Raw genomic sequence first — 19,685 nt, 5'->3', positions numbered from 1 at the left:
CCTAATGTTCTTTTACACATCACTGGAGCGTGGCACGTGATTGCCTCATGATGAGGGGCGATCGGCCGAGGCTGAGGGAGATGGGACTGGGGAGTGTGGTGAGGGGGCAGGGTTCCATGCACTGGTAGTGCGCTTAGGCGAAATGAGGGCGAGCTGCAGGAGAAGAGGCAGGGGGAGCAGGTCAAGGCTCCAAACATCCGGGTGGAGGAGGCCCTGGCACAGTGAGGGGAGAGGCGTCTGCTTTGAGGGAGAGGCGCGCATCTGCTGAGTGGGTGGGTTTGGCACGCCAGCTAGGTGTCTGCGGTGCAGCCGCCATAAAGATCTGGAGGATGAGGGAGGAGATACGGTGGCCGGGACTGGTCAGCTTGAGGTTTGGGGGCAGGAGAATCAGGCAGGTACGGGAGGAGGGAATTGGATGTAGGAGAATGTGAGGGAAAAGAGTGGAATGGGGCAACAGGCAAAACAAGACTGAGGCAAGCAAGAGTGAAAGAGGAAACCAGAGGAAACAGGATGCATAACTAAAAGAGGTAAAAGTGAGAAAGAAATGAGAGAATATGCGGAAGCAGAAACGGCAAAAAAAAAAAAAGCAGGGGAGCAAAAAAGGGTTACAGCGAATTGGGGCAAGAACGAGAGGCAAAGAGAGAGAAGGAAGGAGCAAAACAACAGAAAACAAACAGAGGAAATAAAGAGACGGAGAAAAGGGTGCAAGAGTGCAAAAAAGTAACGCCACGCGGCCGTAAAAGCGAAAGTCATCGCAATCACTCTGAAAGTGATCGCGATGACGCGCTAAAGCACGCTAGGGATGTGCGCGCAGCAGCGGGGGGAGGAGCGGAGATGGTGCTGAAGGCTGGCGCAGGAAAGGCAGATGGCTGGGCGAGAAGGGAGGGGGGAATGCGGGGAGCAGCTGTGCGTGTGCACGCCATCATGCACTCAAGCTTGTAGCCAGCACAAAAATGTGGGTAGCACTTTGAAAACCCCCTACTAAATGTCTCGGAGAGCAGCGCATGCGCTGGCGAGACCTAAACAGTGGTCCCTTTCAAAAGAGGTAACATTAAGCTATAAACACAGAAATACAATGATGTCTATGGACTCCAAATGGAGATTAAGTAATTTATTTTAACAAACCATATATCTGAAAGAAACACGTTAGTTACATTCCTCACCTTAGAATATCCCCAGGCGTCAGGCTGGATCCGGAAAGATTTTTCGTCCGCAATACCCCTTGCGCGTCGCTAGGCGTCGTCTGCGGCTCCGCGTCTGTCGTCGTGCGCCGGAATGACGTCGTCGGAGTACTTAAACGCCGCCCTCGCGCGCTGACGTCAGTTCTTCTTTTTTCCACGCCAGACAGCGCAGATCCGGGAAGAGCTTACCCCTTAGTCAATTTTTGACCAAACTTTTTGACTCTTTTTTTGGTCTTTTGTCGACTCGACTCTGGTGCCGGTAGGATGCCTGGATTTAAGACCTGTGACGCCCGTCATCGCTGTATGAGAGTAGGGTCTGCTTTCTATGTTCACCCCCACTTTTTGCTTTTGCTTTACAGGTTTTCGACTTAGATGTGGCTGTGGGCCTGCTAATCAGATCCACAGCCCTGTTGTTCTCTCTCTAAATTAATACTATGTACTTTAGGTGCATAACCCATTTGGATAGGATCACCTTATTGGCCCCTGTACAGTGTACCTTAGGTACCCAGGGCATAGGTGTACCCTAGGCCTACCAGGGGCTGCAGCATGTATTATGCCACCCCTGGCCTGCCCTTCCATTATGACACAACTGGCTGATCACTCAGCTGGGGCAAGGTCGTGTAATCACCCCTTGCTTAGGTGTAGTATTGCTATATCTATCTTATATATAGACACATGTGTACCTATCAGCCACTCCTATGGCAGGCCTTAACAATCCTGGAGGCAGAGTGCTTGGTAACATGTGAGATGGTGCTCTAGCATGAGCTGAGCCTGTCTGCAGCTTTCGGAACCATGTCCTTACAGCTGTTCCATGATATAGCCTACCATATACTCTTAAAGTGCCTTATAATCTTAAACGGTTATGGTAACTATGGTTTGGCTTCATCAAAACATGTCGTGTAAGGTGTCTAACACTTTGGAATAATACCCCCATCCCATTTCTGGGGATGAGGATATTATCCCTCCCTTCTAGAGGGAGAAGACATGTTGAAACCTACTTACCCGGTTAAGTTAACCAGAGCCCCAGCATCACAAAATGGATGCTGCTGCCACGACACAAGTCTGACCTCCTGCTGCTGGGAGTGATCCCGGCACGGGAGGCTTGGACAATAGGTTTCCTGCCTTGGGAGGTGCGAGCACCACCCCAGACAGGCCTTAGTGTATTGGGGCAGGGAGGGATGAAAGAAACGAGACACTGCCTGGGGCACACAAGGTGTCCCATGCATAGTCCAGTTCAAACCGGTGCTGGGGCACTCCAGCCCCAGCGCGAAACTGGACAAAGGGAAGGGGGTGTAACCACCCCCCTCCCAGGTCCCACCCATAAGGCGTGACCTAGCAGGCAACCCAGCCCCCCAGATTAGTATAAGAGTGGTAGCTGGGCCCCAGGAGATTAGATTATCCTGAACCTGCAACTTGAACAGAAACTCTGGACCTTCGACACTCAACGAAAGAAGAAGACTGAAGAATCTCCCTTGTGGCCAAGGAGTGGCTACCCTGTGCAAACGTGCACCATCAAGAGACTTACCCTTTGCTTTGCTGAAGTTCTACGAGGGACCGACTGCAGAGCCCGACCAGAGCCTTGACTTCCAGACTTCTCCGACCCTGATTCGCATCCACAGCCGAGCTGAGATCCGTGGAGGCGACGAGAGACGTGGGACCGGCTACCTGGGAAAAGTGGCGAGTATCTTCCAGCGCAGCTTCTGTGGTACCCTCGAAGTTGTGCACCAGGGATTGAGAAGCCCCAACCCCAAGCACCATCTGCACTGAAGATCAGCCCCTTACACTCCACCAGTACTGCGTGGGGCCCTTCTGCATTTTCCTGCTTGCCGCGTCTGTCCGGTTGCTTGCCCGTTGGCTAGCGGCCTTTGCGACGACACACCTTTTAATCTTCACTGCTGGTTTGGCTCCTCCAGACTGGCTCCCGCTCCTCTGCAAAAGAGAAGCACCCCAGACCTTCCTGGTCTGCACCAGAAGCAAGTCCTCCATTCTTCGTGGGTTCCGCTTGCCAAGGCTTGGTGAGTCCTAGTTCGACTTCGCCGCCGCCGACAGCAAGAGCCTTCGTGGGACAGCTCGCCTCCTGGTCCTGGTCGCCCTCGACGTCTCCTGGTACCCGTGGCTGCTGCGACAAGCTTCACCTCTTCACCTGCAATCTTCACGACATCGCCTGGTTCCTTCCTGGTTCCACGTGGTCACTGGCTAGTGACCCAGACTCTGTCCCTTCTGCTTGCAGGTATCCTCTCTTCTTGATCCCAGCCTTGGGATCCACCGGACACTCTTCACTGACTGCCTGTCAGCAACTTTCCTTCAGGCATCCATAGAAGTCCACGACGAAACCCGACGCAAGTTCACACCTATGCACCCGCAGCCCGTGGGCTAGGTAACTTGGGTACTTCGGTGCTCACAAGGGTATTGACTATCCTAGGGTCTAGTTTCCGAGTCGCGACTTTCTAGCTATACCAGAAGTGTCGTAAAACTGCTTATTTCTAACTGCTAGTGATTCTATCGACTTTTACGCATCACGCGTGAGTGTTTCCACTCTGCACCTGAATCCCGTGTGCCTCCCACTTCCTAACTGTTGGTAGTGTAGTGTAGCCCCAGCGATTCCCTATGCCTATTTTATTTCCGAGACAGTGGTCCCTATACCACTTCTTTAGTATATGGTTTGCGTGGCCCCTAGGGCCTAACTGTATTACTTACCTGTGTGACTTAATGTATGCTTAAATAAGACTGTTGTACTTACCTCGAATCTCATAAAGAGTGCTGAGGGGTTGACTAGAATAAATACACTTTATTTTATATATACATCTGTTGTGGTGTCCTTTCATTTGGTATTCAAGGGATTATATATGGTATCACAGCTGGCTTCACATGCCATTCAGAGTTTAGCCTAAGACTTTTCTTGTCCATGCTACCACTAGGATAGCTGGTCTATAAGGTTGACTTTACAACCAATCACCATAAGGGTTGTTTGGACTGATATAAGGTGTACACTAGAACTAGTGACATCATACATCAGGCCAACTTCTCACAATCGCCTGATGTCGGTGACGGATCACCATCGCCGGTGCCTTTACTGCCTGGGGGCCGACCACAACGCGGAGTCGTGCCCCGACTGTCAGGCCTTGACCTCGAAGGCTAGGCGGGAGCGGTCCCGTAAGCTTCTCGAGCTTCGGCACTCGGCTCCGCGCCGCTCACGGTCCAGGAGGAGGTCTAAGGACCGGTCGCGGAGCCGCAGTCATCATCATCGCTCGTCGGACTCGAAGTCTTCGGGTAAGTCGAAGCGATCCAAGAAGTCCAACAGCCGACACCGCTCTTAGGACTACCCTCGCCGGTCGCGCGACTCGGCCGAAGGTCAGGGTGGTCCCACCCCCGCGGCTCCGCAGGAGCCGCGTCCGTCTCCATACCCGCCGGTCCCTGGGACTGACGCGACTCCGGCGGAGGTCAGTGCCTTCCTCTCGGCCAAGAGGGGCCTGGCTCCGCCGTCGACGCCTGCCGGCGCGCCTTCTGGCCCCGCGGGCTCGACTGGGCGACCTCGCGTGCCGGCGACTTCGGTCGACCTCACGACGCCTTTTCCGCTGGCGCCGACACCGGTTCCACCTCCGGCGCCGTCTCCGGACGACGCCGTTCCCCGGTTTAGCCCCTGTCCGGACCCGACGCCGGAACGGCGCCGCTTGGCGCCGATGGATGAACTTTTCATCTACCGTCCGCCTCCGATCGTTCCTCCTGCTTATCAGGAATCGGATGACGGGGGCGACTGGGAGGGGTCTGAGGACCCTATGGCCCTCCAGAGTCAACTTTCACAGGACTGGGCAGACGAACTGGCCAGTGGTCTGGACACTTCGCCGGACGCTGGCTTCATCTCTCCTCCGACTGTGGCTTCGGAGGAAGGTGCAGCTTTTTCCGTGGGTCTTGAGTTGCCTGCGGTGGCCGTGAGGACTAATATCCTCACAGAGGTGTTTCAACCGTCAGCAAGCTCCACAGAGCCTCTGCTGCAGTTCAATGAGGCCCTCGTCGACGTTCTGCAGGGCACTTGGTCCAAGCCCTCCACAGTTCCTCCTGTGGATCGGAACGTGGCCCGGCGCCACCGCCCTGCTCCGGGCGACCCCAGTTTCCTGTCCCAACACCCCACCCCCGAGAGCCTGGTTATCCAGGCCTCCACTTCCCAATCCTCCTTCCCGTCCGCTCCTCCGGATCGGGAATCCAAGAGGCTGGAACAGTTCGGAAAGAAACTGTTCTCTTCCCTGAGTTTGGGCCTGCGGTCTTTGAACACCGCTTGCCTCTTGGACCGTTTCTCCCACTCTCTGTGGGATACGGTGGAGGACGTGCTGCCACTGTGTCCGGAGGAGGCCCGGACACGTCTCTCCTAGGCACTTGCTGACTGGCGAGATGCAGCGCGACATGCCATACGGTGTGGACTTGACACCACGGACTCGCTGGGTAGGGCGATTTCCACCATGGTGGCGCTCCGGCGCCACGCCTGGCTGAGGTCCACGTCTTTTTTGGGGGATGTCCAGAGTACCCTCATGGATATGCCCTTTGATGGCGCTCGCCTTTTTGGTGAGAAAGCGGATAGTGCGCTGGCTCGTTTTAAGGACTCCCGGGCTACGGCCACGTCCTTGGGTCTCTCGGCCCCACGGCCGCACACTTCCGCCTTTCGCCCCTTTCGTGGACGAGGAAGGGGCGCCTCCTCACGTCCGCAGAACCATCCTGGTCGCGGACGTGGGTTCCGCCGTGGCGTTTCTAGAGGACAACATGCCCGTCAGTCCTCATCCACCCCGGCAGCATCCGCCTCAAAGCCTTCCTAGTCCGAGCTTTCAGGCCCATTCCACGCCAGTGGGCGGCAGAGTTCGCCATCACCTGCTCCACTGGCGATCATCACTTTGGACAGGTGGGTGCTGCAAATCGTCCGAAGGGGCTTCTCCCTCCCCTTCGAGACGACCCCTCCAGCTATGCCACCTTATATCGGAGGATCACTTGAATCTTCTGCGGGAGGAAGTTACGGCCCTCTTGGCCAAAGAGGCCGTCGAGCGCGTTCCTGGTCCAGAAGTAGGCCGTGGTTGCTATTCCCACTACTTTATGATGGATACATCTGCCAGTGGATTCCTCACCTTGTGAATATCCCCTGCGCCAGCATTCCACGGAACTTTTTTCCCCCAGCTCTCTACGCCGACGTGGACGACGTCATAATGCACTGGCTCCGCTCGCTACTCCGTATGACGTCACCGGAGCCATAAGAGAGCCACGTCGGCGTGATGACGTTGGTTCCCTTTTTTCTGCGCCGTCGACGCGCAACGGTTTTTCCAGTACTCTCCTACTACTTTGTAGTTGTTAGGTGTTACTGTTGGAGAAAGTCTGTAATGTCTTCGATGAGGAAGTTGGGGTTTAAGCCCTGTAGGGAATGTGGGGGCCACATGTCTATGACGGACCCCCATGATGATTGTTTGTGGTACCTTTCATCCGACCACGACGTCGAAGATTGTTTAAGCTGCAGGAGGATGAATCCGAAGGCGTTGAAGGAGAGGAAGGCGAAGCTTTTTATGGCCAAGGTCGGAAAGGAGAAGAGAGGTAGAAAGAAGGAGAGGTCGAGGCCGGACTCGTCGACTTCGCGTTCGTCAAAGTCGAAAAAACATCATAAAAAAAGGAAGCATTCCTCTCGGCGCCGGTCTTCGAAGAACAAGGCGTCGAGATCGACTTCGCCTCGACGCCTTAGTAAAGATTTGTCTCCTTCTCCTTCTAAGTCTCCTGAGGGATCTCCTTCGCCGAAGCGGACTCCGGCGCAGTCACCGGAAGTCGTCTGTTTCTGATGATGAGCAGGAACAAAGGAAGGAGCCTTCTCCAGGGCCTGATGATCCTACGGCTCCAGCAGAGGACACTGCGGCGCCTTTGCCAGGTACTCCGCAGAGGGATACAGTATCGGTTCCTTATCCGCAGTTCCCGGCTCCAGGTACTGATTCTTCGCATTTTTTAAATGCCATGTATGGAATCTTCAATCGGGCTGCCTTCCCATCCGGTGCACCGACTGGTCCCGTGGGTCCTATGGCGTATGCTCTAGGGGTACAGCAGCAGTATGCTCAGGCCCCGTTTATGCCCTTTCTGCCGATGGCGCCTTCGTGGCAGTTTCCGGCGCCGTCTGATCCATCGCGACTCCGGCTTGATCGTCATGCTTCAGAGCCTTCCTCGGCGCCGCGTCCGGTGCCACCGACTCCAACACCTCTGGCTCCACCGGCGCCGTCGACGCCGGCTCCATGGATTCGGTCGAGAAGGGAGGCCCAAAGAGTCCTGGATGAGGAAAGGTATAGAGTGGAGGTAGAGGAAGGTGAAGTGGACACGTCATCTGATGAGTTTGGAGGGATACAAGAGGCTAGTGGTCTGGATACGACTCCTGAGTGGGAGCATACTTCATCTAGGTCATCTCCACCTCAGGAATTGATTCCTTATCATATGGTTATCAAGAAGGCGGCAGAGTTGTTGGATTTGCAGTTGCCCTCTGCGGAGTATAAATCTAACCTGCTGACAGTGGTGTTGCATTCACCTACTTCGTCATCTGAGCCTTTACTGCCTTTTAATGAGGCTATTTTGGAGCCTGTTTTGGAGGTATGGCGAAAACCACTTTCTTCTCCGGCGGTTTCCAGGCAGGTGTCGAGAAGATACATGGTGGCACCTGGGGATCCAGATTTTCTATCTACGCACCCTTCTCCAGAGAGCCTGGTTGTGCAGGCGTCCTGCTCGAAGCATGCTTCAGGAGCGTTCCCTCAGTCTCCTGCGGACAGGGAGTCCAAAAACGTGGACCAGGCGGCTAAGAAAACTTTTTCATCAGGAAGTATGGCACTTAAGTCTACTAATGCCAAGTGCTTGCTGGGTCGTTATGTGCATGCCTTAATGGACTCTATGAAGTCTTTAGCCCCTAAGCTGCCTGAGGGTGATAAGGCGTCCTTCATGGAGGTGGTCGCAGATACTCAAGCTGCTGCAAGACAAGTGATTCAATCAGGGCTTGATACAGCAGATTCAGTGGCAAGAATAATGGGCTCGTCTATAGCCACAAGAAGGCAGGCATGGCTCCGTTCATCTGGCTTCTCCACCGACGTTCAGGCCACTTTGGTGGATTTGCCGTTTGATGGGCAAAAATTGTTTGGAGAAAAAGCTGACTCCGCCCTACAGAGATTTAAGGACAGCAGGGTAACAGCTAAATCTTTGGGTCTTTAAGCTCCTGCTAAAGGATTTGGTTTTAAAAAGAGTAGGGGTTTCGATAGGTCTTCTTTTCGCTCCTACCGACAACCTCAGCAGCAGCAGCAACAACAGCAGAATCCCCTCTATAGGTCCTATAGAGGGAGACAAAGAGGTCGGAGAGGTTCTGGACGCAACCCCTCTTCTTCTTCCTCCTCCTCTGCTCCCAATGAGGCTTCAGGGAAGCAGCCCTAGATCCTCCATCCTGGATCATGTAAGACCTGTGGAGGGTCGGGTGTCCCACTTTCTGCGGGGTTGGAAATCTGTTACAACAGACCTTTGGGTTTTGAACCTCGTGGAGACTGGATACGCCCTTCCCTTTCGGGAGTTTCCTCCCCCTTACCCTCCTTGCCAAGGTTACTGCTCGGAAGACCATAAGCTTCTTCTGCAGAAGGAGGTTCTAGCTTTGCTTCAGAAAGGTGCAATAGAGGTGGTTCCAGAGCAGGAAAGGGGTCAGGGATGCTACTCCTGGTATTTCCTGATTCCCAAAAAGGACGGCAGATTGCGTCCAATCCTGGACCTCAGAATCTTGAACTTTTACCTGAAACAGGAGAAATTCAAGATGCTGACCCTTGCGCAGGTTCTTCAAGCGTTGCAGCAAGGAGACTGGATGGTGTCGCTCGACTTGCAGGACGCATACTTCCATGTCCCAATCCTGAAGTCGCACAGGAAGTATCTCCGTTTTACGGTTGGGTCGCAACATTACCAGTTTGCGGTCCTCCCGTTTGGTCTTACTACCGCACCTCGAGTCGTCACAAAGGTGATTGCAGTGGTGGCTGCACATCTCAGGAGGTCGGGGATTCCAGTTTTCCCCTACATTGACGACTGGCTTCTGAAGGCAGAGTCCCCAGAGATGGTGTAGAATCATCTGCAGGTAACATCTCCGCTGTTATTCGACTTGGGTTTTTCGATCAATGTGCCCAAATCTCACCTAGTGCCATCTCAACGCAACCTGTTTATATGGGCGGTACTGGACACTACTGTGTGTCGAGCATTTCCTCCTCCTCAAAGAATTCTCGACATTCAGGAAATGGTCCCTTTATTCCATGATGGAGCGGTTGTTCCAGTTCTGAAGGTCATTCGCCTGCCCGGTCTGTTCGCCTCCTGCATTCTGTTGGTCAACCATGCACGCTGGCACATGAGGGCGCTCCAGTGTTGCCTCCGCAAGCAGTGGTATCAGCACAATGGAGATCTCAGGGAGTCGATCAAGATCTCCAGAGAAGCTGCAGCGGATCGATCTTGGTGGAGCGGGGAGGGCAATCTGTCTCAAGGAAAGCCCTTCCATCTACCTCCATCGGTGGCTACAGTAATAACGGATGCATCCACCTTGGTGTGGGGTGCTCATCTGGGTGATCTGGAGATCAAGGGTCTTTGGTCTCCGGAGGAAAGGTTGCTTCACATCAACCTTCTGGAATTGCGGGCGATTCGTTTGGCGCTCAAGGCCTTCCTCCCATCCCTTCGCGGTCAGTCGATTCAAGTTCTGACCGACAACACTACCGCGATGTGGTATGTCAACAAACAGGGAGGAGTGGGGTCTATTTGTCTATCAGAGAGGCCCTACGTCTATGGTCCTGGGCTCAGGACCATCGGTTTTGTCTGATGGCAAATCATCTGGCCGGAGTGCTGAACGTACGTGCGGACAGTCTGTCGGCAGTTCTCCGCCGACCACGAGTGGAGGCTCCATCCGGAGGTGGTTCGTTACGTCTTTCGGACGTGGGGAACCCCTCGGGTGGACCTGTTCGCCACCCGCGAGAACGCGCATTGCCCGTCATTCTGCAGTCTCCAGTTTCCGATGCAGGGGGAATTGGGGGACGCGTTTCAGTTGAGTTGGGGTTCACAACTTCTTTACGCGTTTCCTCCCATACCCTTGATTCCTCGGGTTCTGAGGAAGGTTCGCCAAGACCGGGCCCAAGTCATATTGATCGCCCCGGATTGGCCAAGAAGGGTGTGGTACACAGATCTTCTCCACCTCTCCTCGTGCCCTCCGCTCTGTCTCCCTCTGAGGGCAGACCTCCTCTCGCAGTCGGAGGGGCAGGTTCTACACCCCCACCTCCAGAGCTTACACCTTCATGCCTGGAGATTGAATTGGGCAACCTGAGTGCCTTCTCTCTCCCGCCTGATGTGGTGGATGTTATTTTATCGGCCAGGCGACACTCCACCAAGTCCATTTACTCCTACAGGTGGTCCAAGTTTGTGAAATGGTGTGGAGAGATGTCCATTGACCCTTTAAAAGCACATCTTTCTAATGTGCTCCAGTTTGCTCTTTCCTTGGCTCAGCAGGGCTGTGCTGTGGCCTCGATCAAGGGCTATCTATCTGCCTTATCGGCTTTTCTATGTCTTCCTGATCAACCGTCACTATTTAAATCTCCGATTGTATTGAGGTTTATCAAGGGCCTTACAAACATGTATCCTCCTACTCCTTTTGTAATGCCACAGTGGGACCTTAATCTTGTCTTAACTTTTCTGATGGGGTCCCCGTTTGAGCCTCATCATAGTTGTCCTCTGAGGCTCTTGTTCTTTAAGACGGTCGTTCTTGTAGCCATAACCTCGGCAAGGAGGGTGAGTGAGCTTCAAGCTCTTAGTTCTAAACCCCCTTTTCTAACATTGCATGCTGAAAGGATGGTGCTCAGGACCAGGGCTGCTTTCCTTCCTAAAGTAGTTACTCCTTTTCATTTGGGGCAGTTTGTTACTCTCCCTGTTTTTTATCCACCTCCTCATCCCTCCAAAGAGGAGGAAAGACTCCATCGCCTGGATCCAAAGAGGGCTGTGAGTTTTTATTTGGACAGAACAAAAGACTTTCGGCTGGACGATCAGCTCTTTGTGGGCTATGTTGGTCATTCGAAAGGAAGAGCGGTGCACAAGCGCACTTTATCGAGATGGATCATCCTTGCCATCAAGATCTGCTACGCCCTGGCTGGTAAGACCCCTCCTGAGGGCATTAGAGCTCATTCGACTAGAGCTAAGTCATCTACATCTGCTTTGGCCCGGGGTGTTCCTGTGGCAGATATTTGTAAGGCCGCGACTTGGGCCTCCATCCATACTTTCGCAAAGCATTATTGCTTGGACTCTGAGATGAGGAGGGAGGGCCACTTCGCGTGCTCTGTCTTGCAAGACTTTCTGGTATAGGAAGGTGGACACCCTCCTCCGGGAGTGGGGACTGCTGTGGGAATCTATTCACAAGGTGAGGAATCCACTGGCAGATGTATCCATCAGAAGAACAAGTTACTTACCTTCGGTAACGCTTTTTCTGGTGGATACAGTATCTGCCTGTGGATTCCTCACTGACCCACCCGCCTCCACGTTGTCCACCTTTGTATACCATGAAAAAGGTTTTGTTGATATGTTTTTATACTTTCTTGTACATTTGTAGGAAATGCTTGTTTATTTAGCATTCCTTTCCTTTGTATACTGTGTATATGTGTTGGTATATTGCATACTGTGTATACTTTGAGTCTGTCGTTGGTCCACCTGTTCGCCTCGAAGGCACGGAAAAAATGGGTGGAACTGACGTCATCACGCCGACGTGGGCTTCTTATGGCTCCGGTGACGTCGTACGGAGTCGCGAGCGGAGCCGATGCATTGTGACGTCGCCCACGTCGACGTGGAGTGCTGGGAAAGAAAAGTTCCGTGGAATGCTGGCGCAGGGGATATTCACAAGGTGAGGAATCCACAGGCAGATAATGTATCCACCAGAAAAAAATGCTTTACCGAAGGTAAGTAACTTGTTCTTCTCAACGTTGGATCTCCCGAAGCACGGGAAAAATCCTTACCTTCTATGCATCTTGTTCTGCCAACGATATCAAGCATCTTGTTTTATATTTGTCCCGTTGTAGGTGTGTGAAAAATACACGTAATTTGCTCTTGCATAATTAAAATGAAATTTATGCAAAATGCAAATTCGTCAACTTACACTATATTTTAGGGTGATATACGTACTCGCATCAGTTTTTTTTACGCAAGGAAGCCTTGATAAAAGCTTGTCTGGTTCCTGTGCATTTGTGCTAATGTTTTACCACAAATGGCACGTTTCTTGGTAATTCTTATTGCAAATGCTGCTTAATTATGCAAAATGGTGGAATTTAGGCATATTCACATAACGAGTGTTACACAAAATTGCTGAAATTATGCCAGCCTAATTTAAATGTCACCCAGGCTTACTGTTAAACTGCTTGGGGGGGAAAAATTGTCTGTGATTGAATTAATTTCCAAATTAAATACCATAGATGGTATCTATATGTGAGAATGAATTTTCACTTTGGGTAGAATTTGTTTTTTTTAATGCAAAAATTGCCACCTGAAGTGTTGAAACAAGGTTAGTTGTTGATGTGTTATGTATTTGAACATATGAATTACGTTATTTTCTGAATTATTTTCAGGACCTCACACCTGTCTGCACGCCTTCAGTCCTGGAGCGTCGGAAGTCTATGAGGATGCCAAATGATAATGATGATGGCGATGATGAAATTATCCTTAAGGTACCACACAGTGCAAAGAAAAATAAAAAGCAGACACCCCGGGCACAAAAAAGGGCAGGCCCTGAAGCTGATGGCAAGGCAGAAACTGCTACCAATCTTTCAACCCCAAAAAGGGTGGCTTTGGACGCTGAAGGAGGTGGGGAGAATGTCCAAAAGAGTGTTAAGAAGCAAACTCCGAAAAAATTGATTTCAACGGAGAACAATGATAAACAAAATATCCGGGATCAGTCTACTAGTAAGAAGAGTGCTAAAAAACAAACCCCTAAAAGAAAGCAATTGGAGTCCAATGAAGAGATCAATATTCCCACCAGTGCAAAGAGTGCTAAAAAACAAACACCGAAAGGAATAAATACAAAGGATAATGCAGAGACTGTCCAGAACGAGCCAGTCAGTACACAGAGTGCTAAAAAACAAACTCCGAAAAGAATAGCGTCCGAAAATCTGGAGGATGGTCTTGTTGGTGTATCACTCAATTTAAAGACACCCAAATCACATCAGAAAAAGACACCTAAGAACACTGGTCAAGATGAACGGAATATCGTCAGCCTACCAGCTAGTGCAAAATCTGCCTTCGAGACATCCAATACACCTAATCAACTTCCGCTTCATGTCACAAAAAATAAGTCTCCCCTTGTAAAGAGCCATAAAAAGAACCTCACTCCTAAAACTCCAAAAATGACTTCTAACAGTAGTGAGATCAGTGAACAACGTCTGCTTTCTAGTGCTAAAAAACAGGCACTAAAAAGAATGACGCCAAAGAAAATCAAGATGCATGCTGAGTAACAGCTCAATCCCAGCCGTCTTTTAATATTACAGGAAACTCGGCCAGATCTGAACTGCTGGATTAGTCCAGAATAGTTTCTTTAACAAATTTCACTGATATGCAGTATCTAGGCAATGCTGCTCTTTAAAAACTCCACCAGAAAATATTTGTTTTCAATCCGAATTGTGGGGAGTGTGCTGAAGACCATGTATTTTTCATCAAAGCAACTAGGAGTCAAGTTAATTCTGATGTGGCTCTCGTTTTGGGCAAGTTATGATGACTATTCTAACTTTTTTCAGAGCTTAGTGTATAAGTGTCATCATTCTCTATTCAAGAGTCCCTTCCACCAACACATTCTTCGAAATCTAGTTCTTTCCACCCCAAAAACTGCCTTATTTACTTCAGTAAAGGAGGACTACTTGAAGTCTACTTTGTGTGACCTTCTCTTCTTGATTTTTCAGAATATTGAGAAATAGCTAGAGAACCTACAGTTGAGAACCAGTGGTCCCTGGAGTACTTGGGCCATATGAGCTATGCTATCCTGGAGTTCGTCCCTTTTTGAATTTTCACCATGCTTAGTTTATGGCAACATTAAAACAGTCTTTCAGAAGTGCTTCTAGTCCCTTCTGTTCTGAAAGTACCACTATTGGGTAAATCTGGTAGAAATTATTTCATAATGTTTCGCATGGGTGCTTTTTATACATTGTATACAGAGAAAGGAAATGCATCACCAGTAATCTGTGCTAGATATTATGCATTCCACCCCACAAATTAAGCTTGCGTTTTCTGGAATTGATTTTTCAGTGGCTAGAATTCAAACGTGTCACCATAAAAGTGTAATATTCTGTAATATTCTATCTAAATAAATTCTGACTTTCACTGAAATGTCTGTGCTCTTTATTGTTTCATCATATGACTAAGCAAATCTGTAGCAGTCAATTTATAAGTTGATATCAAATTGAGTAATATTATTTCCCACAAGATGTTTGTTACTCCCGTTTGCATAGCACTTTTATGGAAGGTGTTAGACCTGTCAGCCCTTTGGGTGGTCCCTCCTCATCATTATTTATTTTGTCCCACTTCTGCCTCAAACCCTGTTTGACTTTTTCCTTTTTATTGGGAACCACCAGACTTTTTCGTGTTGCTACAGATTCAGGGAGCCATTTTAGCTACCCCTGAAACTTCTGTCTGAGGGCCTGGAGCACAAAATGGTGGCCTCCCATGACATCACCAGCATCCACTGGAACCTACCAGCACCTTCCAGGAGATTCCAGAACTGTGTGACAGTTGGAAACCGTTTAGAATGTTGGGAGGATAAGAGAGGCAGTTGGCAGTTGGAGCTGGCAGTTGGCACCTGACTGGTGAAGGGAGAGGAGCACAACAGTGAAGGAGGAAGGAGTGAAGCAGCAGGGGTGGAAACTTGTGCCTGGAGTGGGGTCCATAAACCCACCCTTGATACTTGTCCCTACTGATGGATCCCAGCCTATAGCCCTGTGTGGGAAGAAGACAGAAGAAAACCTTCCTAAGGACCTGGACAGCAGGAACAGGCCTTAGAACCAAGAAAGCAGCAAGATTCTGACCTGAGAACTGGTTTCCCTGGAGCCTGGCGTCGAGTAGCCGAAGACCTGGAGCCCGAGGTGGAGAAGCGGCGCTGACTGAGGTAGCAGACGTCGTACCCGGAGCCGCCTGAGGTCGTAAGAGGGCGCCGGCGGAGGTCGAGTGGAGTACCAAGGGTCGAGAAGGAGGTGAACCGAGGTCGAGTGAGCGGCGTCATCGGAAGGGTGAAGTCCGCCCTCCGGAGTCGTCGGAGACCGAGGTCGAGGAGCACCGGAGGTCGGGAGTGAGGATCGCACTCCGGAGTCGCCCGGAACCTGTAAGGAGGAACACCGGAGGTCGGGGGTGAGGATCGCACCCCGGAGTCGCCGGAAGTCGACAGCGAGGCCAGGCCGGCCGACGTCATCGGAGCCGAGTGCGCCATCGGACCGGAGCCGCCCGAAGTCGACATCGTGAAGAGACTGCCCGACGCCGTCGAATCGGAGGTCGAGTTCGAACCGAGGCCACCGACATCGGACCGGAACCGCCTACCGGCGTCGACAAAGAACTGACAGTGTGCCGAGGCCGCCGAGACCGAACCGGAACCGCCTCACGGCGTCGACACGACTCCAGCGGCGTCGGAACATCAGAAAAGGGCAGTAAGTGGAGTAGAGGGCGCCTAAGGCCCTGTGGAGACCTGAGAGACTACTCTAAGGGGCTAGGGAGGTGCTGAAACCCACCTGACTGTGCCTGGGGTGAACTGGGACTAACCTAGAGAGGTTGTGTGGAGAAGGGAAGCCAGGGCATTGGAATTTCCCCCCTTTTGATCTACCTCAGTTTAGGCCTCAGCCTTTGCCTCAGCCAGGGAGTAGCCCCCCTCAAGCCTTCCACACCCTACAAGCTGTGCCTGGGCCAAATCAGCCCTTAAGAATTGAAGTGCCATCTGATTCACAAAGTGTACTGTATACTTCTAATTATTTATTGGGGATACTGTATTTATTACGTTCTTATCTATTTATTGCTGCACTGAATTTATAGGTCCACAGGACTTGTTGGTGTACAGTATTTATTGGGACAGTATTTATTAGTACAGTATTTATTACCTCAAAGTACTTAATTGACTGTATATATTGCACTTGTATTTATGCCCTGTTATGTATAATCACCCCTATTTATTTCAGCAAACAGCCAGTATTTATTTGACCTGCTCTATTTAAAATGTATATACTGTGATTGTTATTTATTTTCCCAATCAGCAACTAAGAGAAGAAAGATAAAGAAAGCATATTTTCATAATTTTTACGGTGTAGAGTCGTTTTTGGAACGGATGCACGCATGGTTATTGTATGGGTATATTGTATGCTTAGCACTGCGCCTGTTTCCTGACCACTCGAGCCAAGCTACCACAGGGTGTTCGAGGAGTCCACCACCACCCTGCGGAGTGGGAGTGGGCTGTTTCCAACATAAATTGGTGTTCAGTGGTGGGATAGAGCTGTGCCTACATATACTCAACAATAACTGTGGGTAGTCCATAGGCCTACACCGGGAGTTTTCTCACAGCGGCCTTCCTAATTGTGGGTTTTTGTTTTTTCCAAATTTACTCTGGTGGTGGGAGGAGGTATTACTAAAGGTACCCCCCTGCATTGTTACTGCACAAAACCTATCCTCTAACCTGAGTGGGCAAGATGGAGTTTGTACTGGAAGACTTAGACACGTACACTGTGGCCCAACTCAGGGAGTTTTGCCAGCGGGAGGGGGTGTACTGTCCCCCAGGAGCAAAGAAGGGTGCACTCCAAACCAGCTTAAGGGCTTGGGGGGAGGCACGCCGAGAAAGCAAGGCTGAGGAGGAAGACAGGGATGGAGAGCCTGACCCCGAGGGGGCTGAGATGTACCAACCTGAGGTGGGGAACCTGTCAGCAGGGCCCAGGACACTTTCTAGGAAGGGCAGCACTGTCTCTAGTGGGGGCTTATCCAGCGTGGAGTTAGCAGATCGGAGAGAGAAAAGACAGCTCACATGGGATTTAGCAAAGCTGGAGAAGGAGAAGGAGGAACAGAGGATGGCTCATGAGACGGAGAAACAGAAGATGGCTCATGAGATAAGACTGAAAGAGATAGAGCTTCAGATCCTAAGAATTGGGGCACCAACTGTTCCTAATGGTGGCAGCAAAGACCAAGAAATCACCAGGGAATCCAAACCTTACCTGCCAAAGGACATAGTAGCTAGCTATGGGGCGGGTGACGACATCGCCAAGTGGCTAGCGGCCTATGAGGTCTCGTTGAGGGCCCATGGGGTTCCAGTGAAGTATTGGGGAGGAGGATTGTATAGGTACATGCCTCCAGCTGGTAGGGATGCTTTATTGGCCCTCGAAGAGGATGAGCAAACCCACTACCCCACCATGAAACTGGCGCTCATCAGGAAGTTTGGACTTACTCCGGAAAAGTACAGACAGAAGTTCAGGGGTAGTCACAAACTGGGCACACAGAATTGGGTGGACTTCCTGGACTATGCAAAGAAGGCACTGGAAGGTTGGATTCAGGGCAGTGAAGTAAGGAACTACGAGGGGCTGTTTGACCTAGTATTGAAGGAACACCTACTCGAGAAATGTTTCCCTGAACTGCGGCAACACCTGGTGGATAGCAAGCTGACCAGTCCCCGGAAGCTTGCTGAGGAGGCGGACATTTGGGCTAGTACCCGGGTGTCCACAAGGGGGACTGGAGGGGATACTCAAAAGGCCGGACAGGGCGCCCCCCAGAAGAAAGAAGGAGGGGAAAAGAAAAAGGAGTTCTCCAAAGGCCCCCAAAATAACTTCCAAGGGAAGGGAACAGGATTCACCTCTAAGGCTAACCCACCCAGAAACCCTAATCCTGGCCAGAGTCAGCAGCCAAGGGTTGTCCATTGCTATGAGTGCGGTGGCGTTGGACACTATAAAGGAGATCCGAAGTGTCAGAAACGATCACCCCCTCCCACTGGAGGAAAGCCCCCCGGAGTAGCTAGTGTAGTGCTCGGGGAGGAGATGCCCTTAACTAAGGGAAGGGAGTGGGCGGGTGTCACTTTAGTGTCCCTGGGAGAACGGGAGATGGTTCCTAAGATCCAGGTGCCCGCAAATACCGCAAAGTATGGGCAGTGGATCACCATCAACGGCCAAAGAGGGGAGGCTCTGAGAGACACAGGAGCCAGTATGACTATGGTGCGTAGCCAACTGGTGTCTCCAGAGCAGGTAATTCCCGATGTACTCCACCCAGCCGCGATGGCTGACGGCAGAACAGGTCACTATCCAGTGGCCGAGGTTCCCTTTGAATGGGGGGGGGTTGCAGGTTCACTTCGAGTTGCCGTAAGCCCTGCCGTGCCAGTCGATTGTCTGCTGGGCAATGACATGGAGCACAACGCTTGGAAGGAGGTGGAATACCGGACTCATACCGAGATGCTGGGTACACCTGACTGGGCCTGTGTTAGCACAAGGTCCGAGACTACCCGAAGAGGGAGCTCATTCCGGCTGGAGCCTGGAACAAAGGCCCAGCCAGCTGCCAGTCAAGGGAAGAACCGAGGACAGGAGGAGCCTGCCTCGGCGTCTCCACCCCGTAGGACGGATAGGCCACCGGAGGTGGTGGACCAGGAGTCTGCGGAGGGGGACGTTACCAACCTGGAGGACCTACCCATCCCGGCCGAGTGGCACGTGGAGGGAGGCCCGTCCAGGGAGGAATTCTGCCAGGGCCAGAGGGAGTGCCCTACCCTTGAGGGGCTGAGGCGACAGGCCAAAGCCCAGGCAGCAGGGAACGTTGAAGGGAACTACAGTGTTTACTGGGAGGATGGCCTCCTCTACAGTGAACCCAAGGCACCCCTACATGGATCGTCACGAGCCTTGGTAGTTCCTCAACGTTATCGAGCCTTCCTTTTAGAGTTGGCTCACGAGATCCCCTTGGCAGGACACCTGGGGCAAGACAAGACCTTCGCCCGTCTTGTCCCACACTTTTATTGGCCTCAGATGAAAGTGTCGTCCGATACCTACTGCCGGACATGTGTGTCTTGCCAAGCCAGTGGGAAAACAGGGGTGAAGCTGAAAGCTCCCCTGGAACCACTTCCTGTCGTTAGCACCCCCTTTGAAAGGGTGGGCATCGACATTGTGGGTCCGTTAGATCCGCCAACATCAGCTGGTCACAGGTTTATCCTGGTTCTGGTGGATCATGCCACACGGTACCCAGAGGCAATACCTCTGAGGACCATAACAGCACCTGTTGTGGCTAGGGCCCTGATGGGAATCTTTACCCGAGTGGGTTTTCCCAAGGAAGTTGTGTCCGACAGGGGGACCAACTTCATGTCAGCATATATGCGGGCGATGTGGAAGGAGTGTGGAGTGACCTACCGGTTCACAACTCCTTACCACCCCCAGACCAATGGTCTGGTGGAGAGGTTTAATAAAACCTTGAAAGGCATGATCAGAAGTCTGCCTGAAAGCCTGCGGAGGAAATGGGACGTCCTCCTACCCTGTTTACTTTTCTCCTACAGGGAAG

The 19,685-nt window shown here is 51.6% G+C and overlaps 1 protein-coding gene across 1 annotated transcript in view; it reads left to right on the top strand.

Moving 5' to 3' along the window:
* Positions 1–14,528, top strand: part of LOC146856844 (MKI67 FHA domain-interacting nucleolar phosphoprotein-like) — a 92,400-nt gene extending 77,872 nt beyond the window's left edge. Inside the window, exon 6 of the mRNA XM_085647276.1 lies at positions 12,782–14,528. Within this exon, the coding sequence (XP_085503402.1) occupies positions 12,782–13,663 (882 nt within the window). The 3' untranslated portion in view covers positions 13,664–14,528. The remainder of the gene's footprint in view (positions 1–12,781) is intronic.
* Positions 14,529–19,685: the final 5,157 nt, after the last annotated feature.

This window comes from Triturus cristatus, chromosome 3_2, assembly GCF_964204655.1.
Source record: "Triturus cristatus chromosome 3_2, aTriCri1.1, whole genome shotgun sequence".
Lineage (NCBI taxonomy): Eukaryota > Metazoa > Chordata > Amphibia > Caudata > Salamandridae > Triturus > Triturus cristatus.
The sequence above is the reverse complement of the archived record's forward strand: the minus strand, read 5'-3'. Positions and strand labels throughout refer to the sequence as shown.